Source organism: Enoplosus armatus, chromosome 15 (assembly GCF_043641665.1).
Source record: "Enoplosus armatus isolate fEnoArm2 chromosome 15, fEnoArm2.hap1, whole genome shotgun sequence".
Taxonomy (NCBI): Eukaryota; Metazoa; Chordata; class Actinopteri; order Centrarchiformes; family Enoplosidae; genus Enoplosus; species Enoplosus armatus.
In genome coordinates this window covers 9,928,346-9,954,575 of record NC_092194.1, presented here as the reverse complement: position 1 = coordinate 9,954,575, position 26,230 = coordinate 9,928,346, and the positions used below count along the sequence as shown (strand labels likewise).

The 26,230-nt window shown below is 45.0% G+C and overlaps 1 protein-coding gene across 1 annotated transcript; it reads left to right on the top strand.

Annotated features, from left to right (window-relative positions):
• tmem260 (transmembrane protein 260) lies at positions 1 to 22,854 on the top strand. The gene is made up of 16 exons (XM_070920857.1): positions 1 to 109; positions 3,152 to 3,183; positions 4,807 to 4,958; positions 13,026 to 13,203; positions 13,331 to 13,444; positions 13,894 to 14,073; positions 14,193 to 14,233; positions 16,030 to 16,116; positions 17,248 to 17,356; positions 17,666 to 17,838; positions 18,989 to 19,160; positions 19,938 to 20,077; positions 20,651 to 20,827; positions 22,009 to 22,062; positions 22,332 to 22,416; positions 22,594 to 22,854. The coding sequence occupies exons 1-16, from the start codon at positions 1 to 3 to the stop codon at positions 22,852 to 22,854; spliced, it is 2,064 nt and encodes a 687-aa protein (XP_070776958.1).
• The last annotated feature ends 3,376 nt before the right edge of the window (positions 22,855 to 26,230 follow it).

Sequence of the window (26,230 nt, the reverse complement as noted above, 5' to 3'; positions counted from 1 at the left end):
ATGTCTGCGGGGGAGAGGACAAGCTGGATACTGACAGGCGCTACGGTTGCTTGTGTCACCGCACTGTATGTGCCCTGTGTGCAGAGGACTGTTCCCGGTGGAGACTCAGGTTGGTGCTAGCAAGCTAGCTAATGCTCCTCTGGTCATGTGGTTTTGTTGTGCTTCCGAGCAGCCAATCATGTGGCGCCTTGTTAGTGTAGCTGCTGCAGTTGAACGGGTGCTGTCCGTGGTACTGCAGGTACAGGTGCATCAGCTTGAAAAACACAAACTTTGAAAACAAAATACCTAAACACTAATACATTGATTTTGAAATACACATACTAATTGACTTAAAAATGTAAGACATCTTCTTAGTGAGCTTAGCTTTAAAATAACCTGCATGTGCCTGAACTATATACAGTTCACACTCCAGCACCGTTTTTCACGGTCTACCCAATGCTAATGCCTAAATTTATATATTCTACTCTATAAATGACCTTTGAAAATGGTTTTGAAAGTTGACAGCAGTGCATTTGATTTTATTTATATGTCGATGCTTTTAGAAGGAAGTAAGTGGTACTTTTGACACTAGGAAGGCTTTGAGAAGAAGGTTTCTTTTAAATTCATAAATGTTTTAATGATACTTTGGTATCAGGATCAAAATTAAATTTGGCCCAATGGATTGATATGAGTTTAAGCTATGAAAATTATCACAATATTAACTTCACCGCCCCTAATATCAGTCACCTGCACTGAAACAAAACATTAGTTATTCATAAAGTTATTGGAAAGTTATGTACTTTATGAAAATGTTCACTGGTTTACATATCTGCAATCATTCTCCTTTCGTCAGAAGCCACAAGGAGAAACAATAGCAGAACATTATTTTCTTTATTGACTGCACCACCATGGCAGGTAATATAGACACCATTTGTAATGACAAAGTATCGTTGACAGCCCTTGACTTGTAAAATAATATGGGTTGTTTGTTTAAATTGAGTATTATGTGTGCATGCATAAATTTAATTTGCACTCTTCTCTAACAAGGCTTATCAGTGGACCCCACTGTACTTCACTCCTATGTTGTAGGCCAATGTGTTTTCCAACATTGCTGTAATGCAGTTTATGAAGGACTGCCTTGCACAATTACAAACAGTGTTTAGAAGTGATAGCTAGGTTACAAACTTGTAAATGTGCACTTCAGGGCATGAAGGCTCTGCTTGTTAGGTTTGCACTACTCTGGCATACAAGCTGCTGTGGAGGGGAATGCACATTTTGCAAAATGAAAGCATATGAAAAGCTCGGCCAGATATGAGCGAGCAGAGACGAGGAGAGAGCAGGCAATTGGAGCGCTGAGTAGCCCTGCTGGTTGTGCTGCTGTCTAGCGAACGGGGCCTTTGAAAAAATGGCCAGCCCCTTCTCCACAGTGTTTAGGGACGGTGCAGGATGCCCGCTCTGATAGTGCCAGCTGAACACCCTTCCGAATTCTCCAGGTCTCCGTCTCTGTGTCCTAATCTCTTTAGGTGTGATGTGCCCTGGAGAGGCTTGAGCACAGCCCCGCGGGTATGCTGTTGTCTAGGAATGTGGAGTGTGGAAATGATGGGGATTATGGGAAGACTGGTGTGGGTGCCCATGCTCCACTATCACAAAGACTCTTGGCACCCATGCTGCTACCCCGTTGAGTCAATATTTTCCCTTTTTAGTATTGGGGCTGCAGAACTGTATCTCTGTGCCACTGAGATGGATGTTTTGGCTCAATATTAGTTTGAGTTTTTCTGCGTTGAATGGTGTAAAAGTGTGCCACTACTGAGGGAAAATGAGTGAAATTGAGAAACCGATGAGGGATGAGAAAGTGTGATGTAAAATGATGGCAGGTAGCTGGCGGCTCATGCCAGGTGAAATGGAGCTATGAAAACATTTAAGCTGTGCAGGTGGAGGAGTTCTGACTTCATGGTCCATTAAACTGATAAGAGTTGGGGCTCCTCGTGTGGCAGAAATTTACGCATAATAATTCACTGTATCGGCAAGGTTGCAAAATTCGTGATGTAGGCAATGACATCTGAAATTCAGCCGTTCTGTTCTATAATGGTTGGTGCTGCGTCGGGGCCCATGTTGTTGCTGTTCAAATGTTTTTTTTTTGAATATGTAAAAATACTTACAGATGCGTTGATTGAAAATAACCAGCTATACTCTGTTGCTGTTTTTAATGTTTATTGGTTATTTTAAAACCTTTTACTTTTTTAATGTAATTTGTCGCCTAGGCTATATGTATGAATCTACCAGGCATCCTACATAGCTGGTATGCAGGTGAAGTAATACACTGATTATTCTGTCAGTGCTGATGCAGGAAACAAAGCCACTGTTTTATTGGCTGTTTTGGATGGAGGAGATGACTACCCATCTGGTACCAGTAGAGGGAGCTGTCTTGAACCCAAACATTTATCAATGTCATTTAATCTGAACCAAATTTCAATTTTCATGAGTGGGAGATGCAAACATTGGGTGAGAAATCAGTATAATTTGAAACGCTCTGGGTGTATTCTGGCACAAATGGGTTTGTGCCCAGATACATTAAAGCTTCCTCAAATAGCTTTTAGGGTTTTTCTTTTCACTTTGTGCTGCGCCTCACACAGAGCTTGTCAAAAAATTGTGCAACCGGCTCTTATTTTTACAGCTTACCTCATTCTGTGACTGTCACCAACGTTGCCTTTCTGTTTGTGCCCAACGGACTAAAGGAGACATTGAGACATTGGGAGTGTGGGAGCAGGAGAGAGGCACGTAGAGCAGCAGAAGAAAGAGGAAGGGAAAGGACCCTGATGCATGGGGAGGATGGGACTGGAAGCATTATTCTCAGATCAGCATATGTGTGTCTTTGTGTGACAGTGCATTGGAGAGGGAGAGGGAGTCTAATGGTTTCTGTGTGTGTGTGTTTATATCTGTGTGTATGTGCTGGAGAAGGGGAGGGAGGTATCAGGGGAGAAGCGAGAGATGAAGAGAATGAGCGTGCCGCTTAGGAAATGTCACACTGGGAAGATTTGTAGGTTTTGATCCTGGCAAATTAATGCAAAACCCCAGTGCAAGTATTTGATTTGGGAAAACTTTGGGAGCAGACTTGTCTCTTAATAATAATTATTGGGTTTACATTAATTTCCTCCCCTATTCTCTTCCACAGGAGAGCTGATCACCACTGCTTGTGAGCTGGGGGTAAGTATTAGCTGTATTGTTTAATCAATTCACTCATTAACTCTTATAAGCATTAAGGAAGTTTAATTAAGCATGGGCAGAAAGCAGATTAATTTACTTTCAGTCCACAGGTTTTCCCCCTTCTTTTCTATACACTTATTTTACTAAGTTGCAAGTAGAGAATGCTATAATTTGCAACCCGTTCTTCAAATCCAATTAAAGTCAATGGTAAGGCGATGGCTTTTGTAGGCTTTGCCTTATGTACGGTATAAGGCTTATTATATCCACCCCTCTTTTTTTTGTGTGTGTGTAAGCCGCGAAGAATGAACTAAATCGGGTTAACAGTTATAATAAGTTTTATTATTTAATAAAGTTTATTACGCCGCTGTGATCCTTTTAGGGAGGCTGTGTCGGTGTCACTATGCCAGTAATCCTGCCGTTAGTGCTGCAGTCCGTGTGGCCTGCCTGTCTGCCTTTCAGGCCTCCCCAGGGCCTCGCAGGCCGTCCCTGGGCCCCAGGCTGCTGGCCCCCCCTTCTGATCCCCAGAGCTCCAGAGTTCTGCTTCCCCATGCTCCCTGTGGCCTTTGTCCCTCAGCTGTCCTTTTGCTGCACGTCTGTCCACGCCAGTTTGCCACACAGCCCTTCCTCCACATGCTCTTAACTGATGCTCGTTTTGGTGGAGTTACCCACCTGTCTGACGCTAACACTTAGTTCACCAAGCTGTCTGCTGAGTTGCTATATTTTTTTATTCTCTACGCTACTTCTTCTCTTTTGCTCCTTGACTTCTCCTGACCTTTATGCTGTATCCCCAACCCACCCCTCTTATTTATGTTGAGTTGTTTCTATGTTTTTGAACGTAACCAAGCAGCCTTTAGTGTGTATGAGGTGACCTGCGAGGTAGTCAAACTATCACCTTTCAGCTCTGTGCTCATTTGAAGAGCTGCCCCTTCTCCCTGCCTGCATGGCTTGTGTTATCAGTGCCAGGGAATGAGTCTGTGTTTAATGACTGAGCCCTTATCTGGGTGGAGGAGACTTAGCGGCTAATTGCTGTGATTGCCGAGATCCCCCAGGCGAGAATGACTGCGGCTCGGAGGTGGTTTGGGGGCTGGGGCTGGCGAGCACCACGTGCTCCACCACGGGCTCTAGAGGGCTGCACTGTCCTTGGGAAGAGGCCAGAGGAAAAGAAGTGAGAAGAAGGAGGAAGAGAGGGAGAGGGGGGCTCTGGTATCATAGAAGAGTCAGTTTGCGGTCATGCCAAGCGGGATGTGTCTGCTTCTTTCATTACTGCAGCTCTATAGCAGACCACTTCTGGCATCTACTCAGGGCAGAAGAGCAACTAGATTTACCACTCAGTCAGAAGTGGCTAGAAAAAACAACCCGCCCTTCCTGTTCCTTAAAACCATCTGCTTCACTCTTGCTTAGTGGTCACCTCCTATATTCCCATTCTTGCTTTTTTCTCCAGTTCGTTTTACTTCTCCTGTATCTTTCTAAAACAAAGTACTATCTGCGTTTTCACCATCTTAGCCTGCTGTCTGCTCAAGCACATCTTGAGTGAAGCATTACTATGTTTATGTGCTGTTCTCTTGAAGCTGTGAATTGATCTCTCATTGCGTCTCCATACTTTGTCTCTCGTTGTGTTCTTAGGTGGCCCATCCTCCAGGTTACCCTATCTTCACCCTACTAGCTCGTCTGGCTATGTGTCTTCTGCCCTCACTGTCTCCAGCCCACAGCGTCAACCTGATGAGTAGTGTGCTGGGGGCTGCAGCTTGTGGTGCCCTCTGCATTTCTGTTTGCAGGTAAGCACACGAAATATAAGTTTCTTATGCAATCATCAAGTCAAGTCAAACATCTGAGGGGAGTAAGAATAAAAAGAAGACATTTTTGGAGTGGAGGGGGTCTTCAAACATTCCCCTACTGACTTTTTGCATCTTGATGCCGCCTGCACAGAGAGTGGTATTTTTGGGTTCTGGCAAACTGGCAGTGTCGTCCCTGATCCTCTGTTCAGTATTCAGGAGCAGAGCCCAGCCGCCCTCCTCCCTCCCACCACCCTGCCCTGCCTGTTTACCCATCAGCCACCCGTTGTGACCGTGCGTGTGTATGTATATCACAATTATCGCGCCCTCCAACCCCCACCCCGACGTCCCTGTTCTCGTGTCCCCCCCACTGCCCAGCATGCTCCCAATCCTGACATGGCACGATTTCTTATCTTCCCCTTCTTGCCTCCTGGGTCTGAGAGGGACAGGATCACTAACTCCGCTCCTCCCTCTCCCCTCTCTTCAACCATCTCTCCCCCCGCTCAGTCATGAGCACAGTTTATGGTCTCTTCATTGCCATCTACCACCCTGCAGTTTTGCCTGCTGCTGACCCCATCATGTAAGAAGTATTTTACCCCTTCCCTCTTTGTGTGTGATTATCTCCCATGGTTGGCCGGACTACCTTACATCACTCTTTTGCTGATCTTAGTAATTTTCCACATTGCATTGTTGGTGGCAGCTTAGTGTCAACATTTTTCCTTTTTGTCACTGTTTATGCATACTGGGGCATTTCCAAGCATGTCATATACTTCTAATTTACTCTTCCAGAATAGGAATTGTTGAATATGATGTAATTTCTTCCTGCTGTACACCTTGGCAGGCTGTGGGGGTCCAGTGATAGTGGGGGAAAGCAGGTGAAAATGAAGTTGTGTGCATTCCCAGGTGCTCAGTACTGGGCCTACTTCCTGTGTGCTTGGCCAGTGTGTGCTAGGTGGCAGGTGGTCTGGAGTAGGTCAGGGTACAGGGTCAGCCCTGCTGCAGTAGGGCACGGGCTGGGGAGGAAGTGCTCCTCAGGGGACTGGCCCTAAGCCCAGACTGCATCAGCCTTAGACCCTGCCCCGCCTTACTGCTTCTCAGAGGTGAATCAAAACCTGCCAGCTTCTCTCCTGCCCAGGACAGGACAGGGGAGAGGAAAAGTATAAAGAGAGGACAAAAAGAAAAGAAAGGGAAGGAACACTGTGCTTCTTTGGGCCTTTATGGCTTTGTGTCCTTACTGCCCCCCTAGTTTTAATGCATTTGATGAGTTACCAGTCAATTGGACTATTGGACTCTTGGCCAGACATTTACAGACAGTTATTTTGAGGCCAGAAAATATCCATGCAGTCTGGGTGATATTTGGCTCACAGTGTGCATGTTAACTGTAGCCTTGTTTGTAATCTCTGGGGATTTAGATCCAATTTTGGATTATGGTCAAGTAAAAAGTCATTATGAGGACCTCCAACCCCACCCACCCCCCAACAAGGGATGATGGGTGGTGAGGACCTCAGCCAGAGCACACAGTCACACCATATAAGCTCTTAAGTATGAACGTATAATCTACGCTTTCAATTTGAAAAATAAGCATAAAAGGTTTTAGTCATTATCTGCTCAGGGCCTAGTTTGGGATGAGCTTGTGGCTGTGGATCAGCTGGCACACTCTGCCTGGTGAGGGGTTACTGGAGAGGGCAAAAGATGAGGAGGGTGAAAGGCGGGGAGAGGGATTCTGGATGGTCAAGACCTCCCTCTCGGTTCTGGCACGGAGGGCATTGGGTGCTTTGACCATACCACGAAGATTGGCATAGATGTCATGCCACATCCCTGCGGGGATTCTCTGGCCAGGCCTTTCCCTCAGATGAAATGCCAAAACTGACCAGTTGACACCCGTTCATACCTGCTCTGTCCTTGCAGTGACACCAGTTTGCTGTGTCTTTTCCCAACATAATTAAGTTCTGAAATGTCTTTTGTTGTTTTTGTCCCTTTGAGGCCCTCATAAACTTTTTCACTACTTCTTATTTTTAGGTTTGCATCAGCTGAGAAGTAGACTTTTTCCCCCCAAACAAATCATCGCTTTGTGTGATTATATTCAAATGGCAAAATATATTGAAGTTAATACGGGTACTTGAAGGCAGTTTCTCTCAAATAGTAAATTGTAAGACCTTGAAATTCATCTGGAGTATACCCAACATGGCAAGCCTTTGATGTATCAATTTAAATTAGTCGGCCAGATTGCCGTGTTTAATGTGGGGGAATGTAAGTTGATAGGCTTGGAAGCCACTTCTCTCTCTTGCATAAGTTTAAATGTTGCACTTAGCCTCCCTTTGATTTGTCAATTACACTTCTCTTGGCTTGATCATATGGTTTGATGGCCAAATTGCACGTCTTGTTATGTTTTCACACCATGGCCTGACAAGCCTTTGAGGATGGTGGACGTAATGATAATTGCTATCGATTGCACTTGGAGGTTCACAGAAAGAAACGTTTGGCCCGTGGAATGCTAAAGGCCTCAGCCATGAGTCTCTAGAGGAATGCACCCTTCATAGCGGGATAATCCAGACAGCTCGGTATTCTGTGCTCTCTCGTTTCACAGTTTATCTGCTAAAGCTTCTCTGAATCTCTGCTACCTGGGAGGAATCTCTCTCCATTCCCGAGCTTATCCGGAGAAACCAGGAGCAGACACGTTAGCGCGCTGACAGCCATCAGAGCAGAAAAACAACCTCGCAACGCTCAGTCATCAGCACTTTTTGTTTGATCGCATGATTACATAACAAGACTGTTGAGGCACACCAAACGTGTCTGGCCTCGCCTTTCCCTGGCGGCCCTCGAAACAAAATGCACACCTGCGAGAAGCTCCCCCACCAAGATCTGGCCCATGTGGCACAGCTGATACCTCAGTGGACCGTAGGGTGGGCGTGGTGCCATCCCCTGCCTTGTGCTGCGTCCCGAGCTCCTTATAAGGACCTCCACCATATGGTCCTGATGGCGCTTTCCCTCCTTGCTCAGGTGGGTTGTTTTTCCACAGGGGTGGGGTTGTGTGTATCATTTTGGGGTCATGTCAGGATCAATGTGTGTGGGTATACTTGATTTGCAGCCATTTGTGTAGTTTTGTTTTGTTTTGACATCTTGAGTGTGAGTTGTGGTGTCTCAGAAACAGCTGAGTAGAGTTGTTTTGTTGGACAGTGTTCTCACCTCTCCCTGCAGGTGGCATGGCTGCCCCTCCCTCTCACATCTGCTATGGTCGGATAAAATCTTCTTCCCAAGTAGCAAAAGAGAATACACCCATTCCTGTTTTCTTCTGAATATGCAAGACAATTTTAGTTTCGTCTATTTAAAAGGCCCCAATCTCTGGACCTTTTGTTCCATTTCTGCAGTATCTCATCCGTCATATTGTAGTCCAACAGACCTCCTTTACTCCCCCCATCCTCAGCATGACCAATGGTTCCCCCAGGACTCATCCTCTAATACAGTTAAACAGATGTCTAATGAAGATGTTATTTCCTCATTACTGGCTATGGGATGGGGATAGAGAGGAGGAGGGAGGAGGGCTAGATAGACAGCAGAATACAGTACCAGTTTAATATTCCTTTCGCCCGTGGGCCCGAGATTGTGTCTGCCTCGGACGTCAATATTACATTCCTCACCCACCACAGGCGGTCTTAATAAGGCACCAGGCACGGAGACGGATCAGACTCGGCAATTACAATTCACCCAGAATTAGTTAATGGAATCTGTACAGCAACATTTATGTATCACTGGTGTGTGCCTAATGACTTTGTTGGAAAAAGCAGCAATATGAAATGGCATTCAGTGAATTGCATAAACACAGGATTTTTGTAAATTGTTTTTTTCCCTCTTCCTGTAATTTTTTGTGTGTTGGGTGGAGATTAAGATGGCATTCTGGGAGAAATTGTCATGTCAGTGGCTGTATTGTTTGAGCAGAATTGTGGTGATTAATTTTACACGCACTTGGAGCACTGGAGCGCTCTCCTGGAGGAGGGGTGTCTGAGCGGCAGAGCCGGGACCCTTATTTACCCTCCTCTCTGTTCGAGCAGACACCCTCCTCTTCGCACACCGGATGAGGCAGGAAAGACAGGGAAGTGCCTGGTTTGGAGACTGAAAATTAGGCTGCAGCATCCCAGGTTCAAATATACTATTTTGAAAGTCAGTTAGAAAAAAGGATCTGGGCTGAGAAATACTGAAAGAATCAAATGATATATATTTTTTACCTCAATATTAATAATGTGATATTTTGATGATGACTGTTTGTGCTTTTGGAAGATAATTTCACACCAAATCATTTCAAAAAATTAACAAGTGGACGCATTCATTGGGTATTTCACTCACATAGAGGAGTCTAACAAGTTCAGAATATCATATTATGATATCAATAATTTATCTATAATATAATCTATCACTATATTAGTAAGAAATTGTATTGGATATCAATAGGTATCACAGTATGGGGAATTTAAAGATTACGCCATACATACATATGTTATTCTCTTCACAAGTAAAATGAAAAGCTTAACTTTAATTGCAATTTGCTTGAAATCATTAATTAGTACAAATAAAAGCTACAGAGGCCGAAACATCCTGACATTAACATCCTGGCAAGTGTAGGTCAAGATGGCAAAACACTGTATCCTACATTTCCCATAATGCAACTCAATAGCATCTTTTGTCTTTCTACAAATTTGTAGCCTCCAATCCCAAGCCTGATGATGTCATCAGTGTTATTTTTTTTTTTAACATCTGAAAGCTCCTCCAAAGCCACAGAAAACATTATACGTCTGTTTTCACAGGCTGACTAGTTCTCTGTTTGACTAGTAAACTTTAATACTGAAATATAGCTCAGCCCTAATCCATACATTGACTGACTTTAAAAGACTTTGTAGTATTTAACTTTCTGACACATATACGTAACGTATCATTTAAAAGCTTATATTCGTATATCAATTGCTGCTTGGCCTTGAAATTTCAAAGCAGTGCATCAGACACTTACCACTGTCATATAATAGCTACTAAGTACCCTGCCTGGTGTCCTGGCCAGAGGAGAGCCCTGGGGTGTCAGCGAGGGCCAGCTGGAAACCTCCGCCTCAGCCCGAGCAGGCCACCTCCTCTCTCGGGCTCTCTACCCTCTTCAGGAATGTGTGATTCTTTTCCAGCGCTGCTTCCCCAAACCACCACTCGGTTAGAGAACAGTGCGGCGCTGATCCGCGATGGCACAGCTGTGTTATTGTCTGTTCCCCCGCGGTGGTGTGTGACAGTGGCTCCCTTGGCCAGCTCCATTGTGAAGCCTCATTCAGTGCAGAGTGCTGGTGTAGGCTTTTTGTGTGCTGTTATTTAGCACAGACGACTGGTGCTGGCACGTCTCTGGCCCATACTGTAGAACTGAGGGGGTGAATGAGGCAGGTCCCATTTTGACACTTCAAAGTGATTTTACTGCGCTTTTGTTGTGTCCTTGAAGGGGACATTGCCATTGTCAGTTCTTCATTTTTTATTTACCTTTGATCTTTCTGTTTGAACCTGTGCTCGGAATTGTTTTGTATTTTCTCAATTTTCCTATTTCATCATTTTCATTCCTTATGTAGAATTTTTAGCAAAAATTATAGATTTTTTTTCCTAACCTCTTACATTATTTCCAAGTTTGTGCTTCATTCCAGGCTTTATGCAGAATATTTGTCATTCAGTTAATTACCCAAGTGATGACACAGACATTTTGGCAGGGTGGATCAGTTCAGGGTAGAATAGTCTCGTTGTCAGCCGTGTTATTCTCCTGCCACGTCTCAACCAGGCCATTGTCACTGAGCCACAACATTTCAGCACAGCAGCATCCTGCACCGCATTGAGTCGTGATAACAGGGAACACGGCCACACTGGTGTCAGAATGTGTCCTGCTTTATCTGCACGCCCTGGGAGCAGCCAGCCCGGAGAATGAGCTGTGGAGAGGCTGAGAGGCTGACTGGGACCCAGGTGGTCCCGCGCAGACAGACAGGTCATTTACAGCCCGCACTGTACACACATCACTGGGCTCTTACGGACTGACAAGCTCTAACAGAGAGATTTGTCAGGCACTCAGGGAGAATAAAGAAGTCGAGGAACAGGAATGTGTGTGTGTGTGTGTGTGTGTGTGTGTGTGTGTGTGTGTGTGTGTGTGTGTGTGTGTGTGTGTGTCTCTGAATATGTGACGAGTGCTGCCTGGCTATCAGACGAGCAGGAACATACTTGATGTAATAACCTCGTCCGTGGACCCCCACGACTGTTCGGCACCCAGTACTACCCCAAAATCAGCCCCCCTGCTAGGTGTAAGAGCTATGGGTTAATTGTCATGCAGGGAGGTAAAATTATGGGTGCGGGGGGTCTCTGCACCTCAACAAAAGTCCCCATCTGCCCCCCCACCCCCCTCTTCTTCATCCTTCCTTCAAGTTACAACTAATTCCTGGAGCGGTGCAGCAAGAAAGACGCTGCTATCTCTTATTAAGACCCACTCCTAGACGCCCCATCAACACAGTCCACGCCCCCCCCCTTTAAGTGCACACGCACACACACATACATAGCTCATACTCATTCACCAAGCTCGCCTTACAGTGAACACAGAGGGAAAATAGTGGAGAGAAGGAGAGAGAAAACCCAAGAAAAAAAGGGGAAGTAGTCAGCAAGCAAGAGTTTTTTTTTCTACCATCCTCTCGCTCTCCCTCTCCTTTTTTTCCTGATTTACCGCGCTTTCCTCAGAAAGCTCCATTGTTCCCCTAGCCTAAGTCTCATCAGGCCTTTTGTGGCTGACTATCACAGCGGCAGGCAGAGAGCTGGAAATGTATAAATGGTATCATGCCTTGTGATTAATGGCGGTGCTTATGAGTCAGGTCTGATAACGGGCCTGCTCTCTACTCAATTTCAGATACCGTTAATGGAATCTGTCTTCTGCGATTGTAATGTGAGAGCGCCTAATTTGCTATGGAGCTTGAAGCTGTCACCGGCAAGGGATTGTGGGGTCATAAGGGACCTGGCAGCCGTTTGGCCTGCAGCTTGTATCTGCGGTGCTGAATAGAGCAGCTCTCTGCCTGTCAGTTAGCTGATAGGCTGATGAGGACTCTAAGCCACTCCACACAATGGCGGAAAGGGCCATACTGCCTGACTTCCCTAATTGTCGAGCCTGCTCATATTTCAGAGCCAGCATGCCGGGGACCGGGCTGCGTTTTTTTTTCTTTTCTCTTTTTTCCCCTCTCTCTTCTTGAACTTTTTTCTTCCTTTTTCTTTATTTCATCCTTTATCCCGCACGCTGTCTCACCCCTTTAACGCACACTTCTCTACACTATTTTTCTTTTCTTTCCCCTCTCCCCATCATTCGTCGCCTCTCTCTCTCTCCCCCTCTGTCTCTCATTTTAGTAAGTGGTGGGTCTTAGCGTATGACAGATTATCCCAAGTTTGCTTCAATTACCGCAAAGGAGATGGAGACAGTACAGGAGAGGAGGAAGGGGAAACTTTTGTGCACACATTATATTTAAGAAGCTGAGGATAAAGTGCTATCTCTACCACGGTGGTTTCTGTGCCAGTTTGCTCGAGATCAACCGGCTGCTGGGGAGGGAGTTCTCATGATATGTGAATGGCCCAATTTACTGTGAGTGTTTTTCAAGGTCTTGTCCGAGAAGCAAACTTGGGTCGAAGGAAGATTATAATGGGTCCCCAAATTAGTCTGGGGGAAGTGGTGGCTTTTTTGACGGCAAAATTTTAATTTTGTGTGAAGTTGCTGACTTTGTTGTTTTGCCTTTTTTGTGTCAGTGCAGTGTAACTTAGGTCAAATAAAATACTTAAAGTTCTGTAGCCTTTAAAACTGACTAAGAACGAAAAGTAAGGCTAGGATTGGTACATTTGAATAATTTAGAATATGTTTTCAGATTCATTTTAGTCCAAAAGATGTTGATGATTGCGGCTGATTACTCTGTTTGGTTAGAACCATGTGCTATATGTGATTTAGAATAAACATAGGTTATATTCCTGGGTTTGTGTGGACCACAGATCTTTCTAAAGTTGTGTGTATAATAATGATAAAGGCCTCTCCTCCCTCACTGTCAGGTTGGCAGGTCCTGGTCCCGGAGCAATACTGGCTGGAGGGCTGTTTGCTGTGTCCAGGCTGAGCTGGCAGTGGTCCGTGGTGGCAGAGGTCTTCACCCTCAACAACCTTTTCGTTGGTCTGCTCTTCTTCTTGACTGCCAGCTTCCACTGTGCTGAAAACACCACCCAGAGGAGGAAGGTAACTCAGTGCGGCACACTGAGACACATTGGTTTCTTTCAGTTTCCTCTGATCATTCCCCAGATGCCATGTTAAGGTAGCTTCAAATTGAACTCACAGTGCTGTACTAAAATACTCAACTTGTCAGATTGCACATTGGGGAGCGCTATGCTGTGGCTTGGGGCTTTGTAACCAGCACACCCTGGTGCTGTATGTACTGGTCATCATTCCCTGGGTCCTTCACCGACTTTACTCTCACAGGGTAAGTTCTGGGATCTTATTTATAAAAACTCATGTAGAACAGATTCTAAACATGTGTTTAAGAAACCTCAAGACAGGCAAGAAAATTGGTGTATGTTAGTTGTATGCACAGCTGTGTGCAGTCAACAATTATTGATCCCATACTTGAATTTTGACTTCACAGATAGTAAAGTAGAAACACTCTTTGTCAACCAAAGTGGGGTCAGGAATCCACTCGTTTTTCCCAGAGAGATCTGAGATGCTTCAGCAGGTTCCCAACAAACTTCAGATTAGTCTCCCCGGTCTTGTTGCCATTCCATCTACAGTGTAGGCACTTAATGTACTGCATATTAAATGTCAAATTGTGTGTAATAACTAAAATCTAAATTTGAGTTTCTTTGGATGCTGCTTTTTTGAATGTGTTTTACATCCCTTTGGAGAACATGAAATCTTTCTAAATAATCTCAACAGGAGTTGTCTTTGCGCGGCCTTGTGTCTCTGGGCGTGTGTTTCCTCGCTGGCTTCCTGCCGTACATCTATCTGCCCATCTCCTCCTACCTCAACACAGCCCGCTGGAGCTGGGGGGATCAGACCACCCTGTCAGGCCTGCTGACCCACCTGCTGAGGGCTGAATATGGCACCTTCAGTCTGGTACGTGTTGCTTGCCCCGCTATAAACACACTCGTCTAGATTCTTTTTATCGTGTGCCATTAGTCAGTATATGTGCTCTGTTGACATTTTTACGTTGTATGTTCTTTTTCTGTTTGTAGGCAAAGACAGAGAGCTCTGTAAACCTGACCACAATGCTAAAGTGAGTCTGCTTGGCCTTTTTTTCAGCTTTTCTCTTTCCTTTTTGACTAAATTGTTCACACACAAAAACGAAATAATTAGTATTTTGAATTGAAGTGAACTGGTTTACTGTATGTACTGAGCTCATACATATTTACAGTATCAATTGGTTAATCACAGCTCTTCAAAATTACATGACAACCTATGTGGCGTATGCATCGTCTGTGTATGCCACATTGCATTTTAGTGTAATTGTCTTTTAAGATAGCAGCTAATGATTACTTTTATTGTGGATTAATATACTGACTATTCTATTGACTATTTAATTAGTAATTTTTAATTAATTATGTAGTCTATAGAAATGTCAAAACATAGTGAAAAATGCTGATCATAGTGCTCCAGAGCCCAAGGTGACATTCTCAAAGTGCTTGTTTTGTCTCACCAACAGTCCAAAACCCAAAGATATTAAATTTACAATGATATCATGATATATTGGGGGAGTGTGTGTGTGAATGTTGGGTCGTCGGTTTAGTTACAGAAATGGTCAGATACCCCCCCCCCCCAATCTGACAGAATCGGAAAAGTGTGGGTGAATGGGGTTTCCAATGCTATTCATCCATCCATTACCATCAGTTCTGACAGTGTGCACTGGCCCCTTTTACTGTGTGTGTATAGTTCTGTTTCTACTCAGACAGTAGATTCTAAGATGGAGTAGGAAAGAAATGATAGAGTAGGTAGTAGGTATGTAGGTGTTTGATCTGAGGCATAGTGAGGGCACATGTGGTTCTAGAGATGGAGGACCCAACCACTTTTTTTGCGCTGGCTCTGGTGTTTTACACAGGTTTAACCACAGACACTCCAATCTGTTCTGAGAGCCCAGAGTCATTTCTGCAACCCATCTCTCTCTCCCTCTCTTCTCCCCAGCAGCTTTTGTTCTTCCCATTCCACTCTCTCCCATCAAAGCAGAACTGAACCTGCTTAGAGGGCCAAATCGCTGTGTTCTGTTTCTCCAGCAGTTTGAAATGATCACTCAGCTCTGGTGTTTAAGCGTGACAAGCTGTGATGACAGACACTGCAATAGAGCTGGAGAAATTGTATTTTTCCACTCCAGCAACCCCCACCTCCTCCACCCGATTCCCTCCCTTTCTCCCCGCTACCACCACCACCACCGCAGTCATTCCACTCTTGGTATCTTTCTCCAACTGACGGGATGGGGGTGCATGTGCGTCTTAAGACCCCCCACTACCAGCCCCCCCTCTGCCAGGCACCCACCCCTTCCCATCGCCCCTGCTGCTTGATGGACAAGCACACCTTCAAGATGGGGAAGAGAGGCGAACATGACAGGCATGTCGCACTGGAGACGTAAACCCACTGGAGAAGCTGACACACACACCCACAAACACACGCTCGTGAGCACATTCACACATAGTGTACATTGGGAGATATAGAGACTCAATAAGCTGTCAAATAGAGATGGGTATTAAGGAAGAGGCAGGAAACTATCTCTCTGCTCTGAGCAAGCGCTCGGTGACTGACAGGCGCTGTGAGGAGAGGATGGGGCAGCGGGGGGTGGATGACACAGTCATTCGTATCTGTCAATCCGATTGAAAGGAGGAGCGCACAGTCCAAGGAGTTTGTTTTGATAGGGGATGGAGGGCATTTAATAATTGCTGTCCTTGAGTTCAGTAGCAGGGAGGGTAATTGAGCTTGTCTTTGGTGTCCATCATATATGTTGTGTGTGTGTGTGTGTGTGTGTGTGTGTGTGTGTGTGTGTGTGTGTGTGTGTGTGTACGTGTGTGTACGTGTGTGTGCGTGCAGGGCCCAGCTGGACCACTGCCTAGCAGACCTTTCACTTCCTGTTCTGGTGCTGGCAGGAATAGGCCTTCTCCTCTCCTCATGGGACAGGTAGGATGAGCGAGACGCCGGCACACAAAACACCAAACTCTCAAACTCTGTCAGACGCACATCTCAGCAGCCGCTTCAACCAAAAATCTAATCCCCCGGAGTAAAAGACAGGGAACAAAACCACTGACAAAATGCTGATCTTCGAAAAAAAGAATACAAAAAAACACTGAGGCACCTAACTGTCAAGCTGTCGCGACGCTCCACATTCAAATCAAGAGAGGCTGATGTGTATTTTTGGATTTTCAAAAACATGTTTGTGTGTACAAGTAAATCACAGCTTGTATGTATCTGTACGTGGCAGAGTGGCGGTGTGATCCAGTTATTCATTACAGCAGTGCCTTTTCTGGGGTCTGTGGGGTGGAGCTGATAAAGCCGAGTGAAGCCCCGGGGCTCTGTAGGGCACCGGCCACCCCCTGCTTCCCCCCTCTCCTGGGGTGCACTTTGATAAACTTGGCTGCATACACACACAGATGAAAAAGAGCAAGGTCATTTCATTGGATGCCAAAGGGAAGCCATGGAAATGCTATTTTACCTAATGTTAAAATGTTGAGTGGAGCTGTTTGTATGTAAAAAAACACCAGAACATTTTATTACAAAAAAAATCAGCATTTATTTTTTACCCGTTGTACAAAATTAGAAGACATAAACAGACAGTCTGTGTTGGGTCAGTGGGACCCATCAGATCAATTTGTTGGCAGGGAAACCAAAAGTCATTTTTTCTGGCTTGAAAGTGTCTCATCAGGTTCAGATGATGATTTGTTATTGCCATAAGGGTAACATGTTTTCTTTTTAGTGTATAAGTACATTTTACAGCTGTACTGTAATGAGTTTGTGATTCAGCGGTTGGCAGCAGCTCATTATGACTCAGTCTGCATTAGAAAATCAATCATGCACCTCTTAGCTGGCTGGCGTATACATTTGCTCCTGGGCTTGTGATCTCCATCCCTGCATTAATATTTTTTACGGACTTATTCAAAAAAAGTATATTTTTACAGAATAAACAGACAAAATGATACATTAGACTATATGGAATTGGCAGTCCAGGTGTATATAGAACAATATTCATGAAGTGATAATTAAAATGAGAACAAGATTTGTATACTGAATAACTGGTGGCCTTTCCTATCCTAGAACGTGTCGCTCAGTGCCCTGGCTGTTGACCGCCATGCTGGTGGTCTACTCACTGTTTTTTGCTTGGAGAGCCAACCTGGACATCAGCAGACCCCTATTGCTTGGAGTGGTGAGCTATGAGACTTCAATTAATTTTGACATCCTCTCTCCAAGCCAAAGTGTTTTTATTGTTTCAGTTTACCTGCAGAGGCCTAAAAAGTGTTTATACATGGAGTTACAACTGCAATTCAGTTTTCAATACATGAGAAGTCTATATAGGCAGTACACACATCTTGAAATAAAAGCACTGAAACAGCAGTATATGTGATTTGTCTATAAGTAAACAGAGGACTCGACTGAGAGACAAACACACACACACACACCAGTGTCTCCTGTAGTGTTTTTTGGTTGTGTACATGTGTACTCTCACTTCCTGTAGGTTGAGCGTTTCTGGCTCCAGAGTGATGCTGCAGTGTGTGTGCTGGCAGGCCTCGGCTTGAGCCGGACACACACTGAGCTGGAGAGGAGGCTTGGCCGTGGGGGGGTGTGGAAGACCGCAGGCTGGGTCCTCACCATGGCTCTGCTGGCACATATGGTGCACACCAATCACAGGTGAGCATTACACTCAGTTACAGTAACAAACTTCCTGTTGGGTTTTGATGAAAACATACAATGCAGTCCATAAATATTGTATATGTTTGTCATTGTTTGTGTTTCAAATGATGATAACAAATAACAATGACTTTTAAAATGCTGACTTTTAAGTTTTCAGATTTATGTTGGTGTTAACATACATTGCGGGACACGTAGTCCTTTTTGCCCTCGGGTGAGCATTTCATCGCATGTGAATGAAACACCCTCAAAATAAAACTAAGAGTCAGCATTTTAACCTTATTCTCATTGTTTCATTTGAAATCCAATGCTCTGGAGTACATTATTTTCTTCCATAATAATTATAGCTGCAATGTATTGTACTTCCGGAGGTGATTAGTCGTTCCAAGCTCTAATAGTATTTTTGTGTCAAGCAGCACTTGTTTTAGAGTTTCTTTTGGTTGTCCTAATCTAAAAAAGCATTCTGATTCTGTACAATCTGTGTGCATTTATCTGTGGAATTAGTTTGGCTTTATAACATTCCTGTTGCAGTAACTATGTCCTAAGTTACTTTTAAATACTTCTTTTTAGTAAAAAAGTAAAGTAAAAATCCCCTCTCATTCTAGTTCCTTCTAAAATCCCCATGCATAAGTTTTCCCTGAGTCAACCTGATTTGTTTCTCCTCTGCGCTTCATACCGTAGGTCTGAACTCCACATGTCAGGTTTTTCTCTGCTCACCCCATGGTAGGGGCTAAAGAGAGGCACGGTTAGCACATAGATTCCACTCACAGAGCTCAGTCTGAGATGTTAGCTGTCCGAGAAGGCAGATTACACCAGCGTAGTGCTGGGGAGTGCCAGACAGCCATCACTGAGCGGCTTTGATCAAGGGGAGAGCATGGCCTGTGCTGTCAGACCCATCACACCTGTCTCCCCACGATTAGATAGGCAGCCAGAGCGCTCTGCAGAGGGGAAGGGGCGGGGGCACTGACAACTTACCCTCAGAGCACCTTGAAAGCGTACCTACAAACAGGGACTCAGTCACACACACACATACTCACACAGTTCTAAGCAGGGGTAAGGATGCACTCAAGCCCTTTTTAAATTCAAGTAAACACAACTTGTGTTTTGATGATATTATACAGTATGATTTTGTATGTCCTGATGATCCTAGGGAGTGTGATCAGAGCAGAAACAGTGTGGTCGAAAGGTTTGGCAGGGAGCTTCTGGCCTCTGTCCCAACAGACTCAATCATCCTGACCAGAGGAGATCTGCCTGGAAACTCCCTGCGCTACGTATACTACTGCCAGGGTGTACGGCCTGATGTACGGCTGGTCGACCAGGAGGTCAGAGCTTTGATATCTCCACTGTCTTGTCTTTGTTGAGTCTCAAATTGTTCTCACTGAAATTTTGATGTTTTGATTTGATTCAAATCAAAAGTAAGAATATAGTATTATTAAGAACCATTTTCAGAAACAAAAACCAACTCAAGTTCCCTCTAAACAGAAGTTAAGTTCAAGTAGTCTTTCAAACATCGGTATAAAAATAGGAATACTTGGTGTCCAACCAGAAGAACACAGAGTTAAACATTATTGTATTGAAATGTTCTGTTCTTTGTCCTTCATGTTATAAGCTGGGACATGGAATATTGCTTCAGTTTCTTTTGGTTGTCATGTAAGAAAGATAGTATTTAGAAAAGGAGGATTTCTTTATTTTCAAAAATAAAAAAGGAAAGAAAAAAAGAAAGGAAGATTTGTCTAGCAAATTGATAACTGACTGAAATTCATATAAAATACATAAATTACAGCCTGACGTCCGGAATTCTCTTGCAGGCTTTCTGAGTTGGGTGCGTAGTCATTATGTACATCATACGTTTGCATATCTCTTCAACATCATAATCATAAAGGGCTTGAAGACAGTAATGTAATATAAATAAGAAAGCAAGCCTCCAAATTTAGACTTAAGGAAAGAAAAGCCCCTATGATAAGTTGGAGCAAAAGCCACTGAAATAGTCAATGAATCCCTTTCTTTAAGTGAATTGTACACTGAGTGGTAATTTAACTGCTAATCACACTGGATACAAAGAATTGAACAGAGTTGGTGGTACTCTTTCTTCTTTCTAGATGATGACATACACGTGGTATGTGGCCAAGCTAGCGCAGCACCACCCCGGGGTCCACTTTCCGGGACGCTGGTGGGACCCGGTCCACCCTGAGGGGAAAGACACCTTCAGTCTGGAGCAGTTTCTGTCCCACAACACACAGTGAGTCACAGAGACACAGGGAGAGAGCAGAGACAGAATAAAAGGATGGTCTGAACCGATAAATAGAAGGCTGAGAAATGGAGAGAGAGTGAATTGGGAGGCCAACAATGGGCCAAATGAACAAGTGGGCGATCTAATGAGGCAGAGATCAGTGGGATGGTCGACATGGCGGTGAGTGCAGGGAGGAGATAAGCCCATGGAACTGTTGAGGCCATAAAAGGAGTTTGATGAACTACAGAAGTCGACTAATCTACTTGATTTGGTTAAACAGTCTCTGGCGGACTCATTGCTGCTCCCTGCTCTCATCACTCACTCCTCCAGGAAGGAATTGAGACCCAGAAACTGGCTGGAGACCTGTTAATACCAAGCCCACCAGGGGGCAGTGTTTGCCAGGCCAACATGCCAGTCCTCTCAGTGGGGCAAAACTGACCTGTGGGATTAACCCTCAGGGCCCGAGCCTTTGGTGAGCAGCACGGGGCTGGAGGGAAGCTACAAGGTGGTTGGATGTGAGCAAGTGTTTGTCTACGTGGCGTTCCTGTGTGTCTCATCATCCGCCTCTTTCTTTTTCTGCAGGAGGGAGGTGTTTGCCTGTATTGGGCTGTCTGACGGAGACCCAAGCTGGGAGCGTAGTTTCTCTCGCTGGCCCCTGGGTGTGTGTGACTACTTGGTGCCAGTTAAGAGGCAGTTTCACCCTAAAGAGTGGGCCCTTCGAACTCGCAACATCTACAACTGGACTGAGCCACACAACAGGTGCGTACACAAACATACAGAATCATTAATGTCTCTGGACAGGTATGTATCCTCTTACGTAGCTTGAAGGTTGAAGAAATGATTCCACACTGTTTGACAAAAATAACTCTGTATCAGCTTGTTCCAGCTCTTCATTGAAGCTGTATGATGTTTACACTGAGAAATATTCAAACTCCAGAGTCCATGTTTTTTACGGCAGCACCATTCTATCAAATTTATACACATTTCCCCACAGTTCAGCTTGACATACTTGTTATCTTTGGAAACTTTGGGAGCTCGACTAGAATTTAAAATAAAGTTCTGTGGGTTTGAACAATGTTTATCTCCACAGTATGAGTTTGTAAAGACCGGCCCAGTGAGGTTTCAGGAGTTAAATTAGCAGGATCTAATTTCCAGGAGTCCCACTGGAAAAATCCTTCTGGATATAGTTTAAAACAACTCATGATCTTTAGATGAAACTAGAAATATTCACTCAGAAAGATCAAACTGATGAATCCTCACCACGTATTTCATCGCCAGCATCTCCTCGCCCCCTCGTCTCTCTGTGGTCTTCAGTCCTCCTTCTGCAGACTCCACAGAGCTTCCCTCGGTGAGGTTGTCCTCTGTTCTTCATGCTGTGATCCAGCTCTTTGTGAATTCAACCAGAGCAAGACATTAGGCCCTCAGCCATTTAAAATGAGACTGAAGATGAAAAATAATGAGTTTCTTATTGCATTTTGTCAATAACTGTGTCAAAAGTGGAATTAGTCAAAGCTCCATATTCTGTTGCCATTGCCAGCAGCCCTTCATTCACTCAGATATCCACGGCTGAATACTGTGACATTATTTCCCGCACCCTCACGACAAGCGTGTCCGCCGATGCCCGCAAGCCAAATATTAGCTCGGGAGCCCTGCTAAAATATTCTTTTGAAGAAGAGGTCAAGTGTTTACAGTCAACAAAGTGAAAAAAGGGAGATGTGGTTCTACTCCATGTCTAATGTGCTAGCTGGTATTGTTGCTCAGTCATTTAATGTTTATGCAGCAAACATTGATGTTTAGTGTATCAAAACCTGCACAGTTGAGTGGAACAATATATTCACATATATAATCATTTATAGTTAGTGGAACTGTGCACAAGCCAATGCCTGAAGCTGTTTAGATAAAGAAATGCTGCTTTTTTTCTTTTTTTCATGTGTGAACAGTTTCCATCCTGCGTCCTGGGAACACATCGCTAATGAGGAGATGTGGCAAGCCAGGTACAGTAAACTTCTTACAAAAGACACTGGCTTCCTCTTTGCAGTGGTCGTATACTTTAGTGTGCAGATAAAAAGCTGCGTCACAATTCATACTAGCCCGCTAGAACATCTCCATAAACCAGTCTTGTGTGGTAGAGCATCTACATGTACATTCTATTTGGTATCGGCATCTACATAAATCACTCCATTGGAGTGGTGCGTCTGTGAGTGTGGATCTGCATGGCTCATCCATCCAGCACTTAGCCCTGAGCCTGCGTGCTTTGTTTCAGGATGAAGACGGCTTTCTTTCTGTTTGACCTGGCAGAAAGGATGCAGGGAGAGGGGAAAGCTCGCCTCTTTGAGCTGTCTTACACTGTGAGTCTGACCTCAACAAACAAGCAACAATACTGTTACCATAATGGGGCAGATTTAAGAGCCACACAAGGCAAAGTATGACATATTCAGGGGCTTTTTTTTTTTGTTATTTGCCGTAACATCTGTTTTTATGTGTGTGTCTCTGTGTGTGTATATGTGTTTGTGTTTGCTGGGCAGCTGTATAAGGAGATTGTGGAGGCCCACTCAGACTACCCACCAAACTGGGACAAGAACTTGGCACTGGCCTGCGAGAGGCTGCTCCGCTCAGGTCACCGGGGCTACAGTCCAGACAGCCTGCTGACCTGCAGCACCCAGCACTTTAGTCTCTACTTAGAGAAGGAACCCACGGATCCCCAGGAGCCCGCCATACGCTCGGCCATTACTCACCTGCTCAAAGAGAGAGACGGGCTCCGCCAGAGCCGGAGGCAAAACCCATGACAAGATCCAGAGAGGCCAACATGGAGCTGGCTCACTGAGAGTGTTCCTCAAGCCCAGCCGAAGTGCAAGGAACTGGGGACGAACCCTGAATGTGCCTATTCTCATGGTTTATAGGTGGTGCTCCAGAAGGATAGAATGATGTAGTGGTGTTTAGTTAAGGTTTAGGCTAAATGGACTTGGTCAAATTGGACTAATGAGTTGGGAGTTAAGAGGAATGCTGATGCAGAAGTACTGGTCTCTAGTTATCAAATAGAACTCTGCACAAAGGACAGAAAACTACCACTCAGCCATGCTTCATTTGATGAATGTTTACAGTTGACCAGGGACAGAGCTTGACTTCAGGAAGCCTTGGTTGACCCCAATCAAGCTGTGCGTGCCCCCCTTAAACTCACCCATTCGATTGCTTTATCGTTACATCTCGTTCTTTTTTTTTTCTCTCCTCTTCTGCTCTCACAGTTTTTAACGTGCTGATTATTTTGCCTCAGCCACTGCTCCACTTCTCTTTTTCTCACATTAGGATGGCAAGGCCGAGATTGAGGGAAAACCAATTTGGGGGCAGAAATGGGGGATTAGAGCGGCTGTTTAATCTAGGACAGACTTGTGCTGTGCCACACAGTCCTCACTCCACATAACCGGCACTACCCACCCACCCCTCTATCCTTCCATCAGTCTATCTTAGATGGTCCTTTAAATGTTTAAAACTAATGGATTCGATGAGTGTTTTTCTCTCTCTCTTCCTTCCTAACGGGAGGGCTGTAATCCCTCATGGATTTAAATGAAATGTGAAATGTCACAATGCCAGGGACCCTTTTAGAGGTGCGTTTCAGTGTGCATGTGTGTTGATTTGTGTGTTTGCATGTCGACATGTGTGAACATGCTTAAATCTCCACCCAAGCCCTTTTTTTCCTACCGGAGCTGCATATAAACGTAGTCAATAAACAGATCGGCACACTGAAAAGAGAGAGAAGCACAAAGTCACGCAGACTCCAGGGACACACAAAGACACCACCAGCCTTCAAGCTCCCAGGAAAATGGACTTTTAGCCCTGTGGGTTGCTGGAAAGACAATGTAACATGCAAACACTGTGCGTAGACCAGAGTCACTTGACTTAGACGTGTTCTCGGGGTCCGACACCTCAGTTACACTCTGTTTTTGTAAATCCTAGGGCTGATGTTAATGAACCTTGTAATTTGTCACTCAAAGGTCAAACCAGTGTATTGCCATGAGCTTTATGAAACACTGCTGAAGGAGCCTGCTGTTTGAGATACCGCTAGAAAGCGAAGGACAGTGAGTGCATGTGTAGTTTTCTCAGAATGTAATCTGCCCTCTCTGTTCGCAGGCCTGGTTAGCGGCTGTCAGCTGGCTGGATGATGAGATTCGACCTGCTGTAGCACAGATGGTTTGGTTTCTCAAAAAAAGGGGAAAACTGTCACTCTGCTTTCTACAGATTAAAATATTTCAATAAAGATTCTGTTTATTTTAATACATTTTTGACCCTTTTTTCCCACAGTACACTAATATTGATCATATTTGTTCAACCATTTTTAACCTTGTTTACATCACAATCATTTGCCGTCGCTTGCCTCATGCCCTCTTGTTATTTTGACTTTACTTTCTTCCTGTTCTCCCCTCTGTCATCCCTCTCTTGTCTCCCACCCTCTCATCCCCTCTCACCCTGTCTTTCCCTAACCCCACTGTTCCTCTCCTCTCCCCTGTCTCTGAGAGTCAGTTGCCCACCCTAAATCAGCAAGCTGCCGAGGATTGTGGGAACCCATGGAATCGCCGTGACCAGGGATGCAGGCAGGGAGCCACGGCAACGCTGGAATGTGGGGCGTCTGAGGAGATAAGAGCTGTGAGCCTAGCCAGGGAGAGGGGAGGGATGCAGCGAGAGAGGAGCGAGGGGGGGGGGGGGCAGAGTGAGGAGGGTGAGACGGAAACAGGGAGAGCAGCAAGTCTGTGAATGGGGAAACAGAAACACAACACCATAAACAGCCCAGAGAGCAAGACAGAGTGAGACAGAGAAAGAGGGGCGGAGGACTTAGGGGGGCACACACTGGAGATGGGAAGCCAGCCTTATTCCTCTTTGCATTTCATTTACATCCCTGGCCGTATCGACCAATCGGATTGGGAGCAAAGCCCAGGGCTTAGGAGGGGAATAAAAAGACAAAATGCCTTTGCTGCTCTCATCCCTCCCTGATAATACCCCTTCTGTTTTTCTTTTCTCTTTTTCTCCCGTCTATAAGTAGATACTGTCCGAAATGCCAGCGGAAAAGCGACACCTCCGCTTGCTGTGTATCTCAGATAGACCGAGCGGGAGCAGGGGCTGAAAAGACAGCTTTAGCAACTGGGCCTATCTCCTCTCCTCTCCTCTCTCTGGCTGGATGGGAGCTTGGAGTGGAGGGAGGCGGAGGGCCGGGGTGTGTTGGTTAGTGTTTGGGAAGAGAATAGAGGGTGTGAGAGGCATGATATACTGAGCTGGCCGCAGATTTTGCAGAATCTCACACTGTGAAAAACTTTGCCTGCAGATCCCTTTCCTAAGCATGAGAAACCTGTTTCAAGGATGTTTACGAGGTGCCACCCATCTTTGTGCAGGTTGCCAATGCCTGCTACCAAACTCCACACATATTTTTAGCTTGGGATTGTTGTTATTCTAGTGTTTGAAGTTGCAGGTTTATCCGAAATGGCAACTCTTGTCAGTTGGTTGACTGTAATGTCGTAGGTAACTGTAGATTCTCACAGTGGAACCTTAACTTTAAAAATCTCTTAACATATTTAACACAATTGTTATTTTGGCTAAAGTAAATGTTTTCCTATAAACTCAATGATGTGTATTGGGTAGAATTATGCCCATTAACATCAGTCTGTGTTGACATGATGTCTTGATTGACTTGTCTCAGGTTTTCGTTTGCTCTCACTCTTGATGTGTGTGTTTCTCAGTGTGTGGTAGCCACTGTATGTCAGGTGCAGTATGTTTGCAGGTTTACTGAGTTTATTTGTCCAGGTGTTTGTAGTTCTCTCCATTGTGTTCCTGTCTGTATTTGGCTGCTTTTGCGTCTATTCTATCACAAAGTGTTTTCGCTGTTTGTAAGTGTCTTTCCTGAATTTAAAGGACTATGCCATTGTCTTGGTGCTCACGTCTTTGTGTAGGCGCACGCAGACTATTGTACTGCCACTGGACCCATTGCTGGTGTCGCTGCTGATTGAAGGTGATTGTTGTTGTCACAGATGAGAATTCGTCTCAATAGGCGTCTGCGGCAAAGCATTCAGACATAGAGAGGGTCCTTTACCTGCCTCTGCCAGACGCATGTGAGAGATAAGGTCACCTTAGGACCCTGTCTGTACCCCCTCCACCTACACAGCATCCTCATCCTCCTCA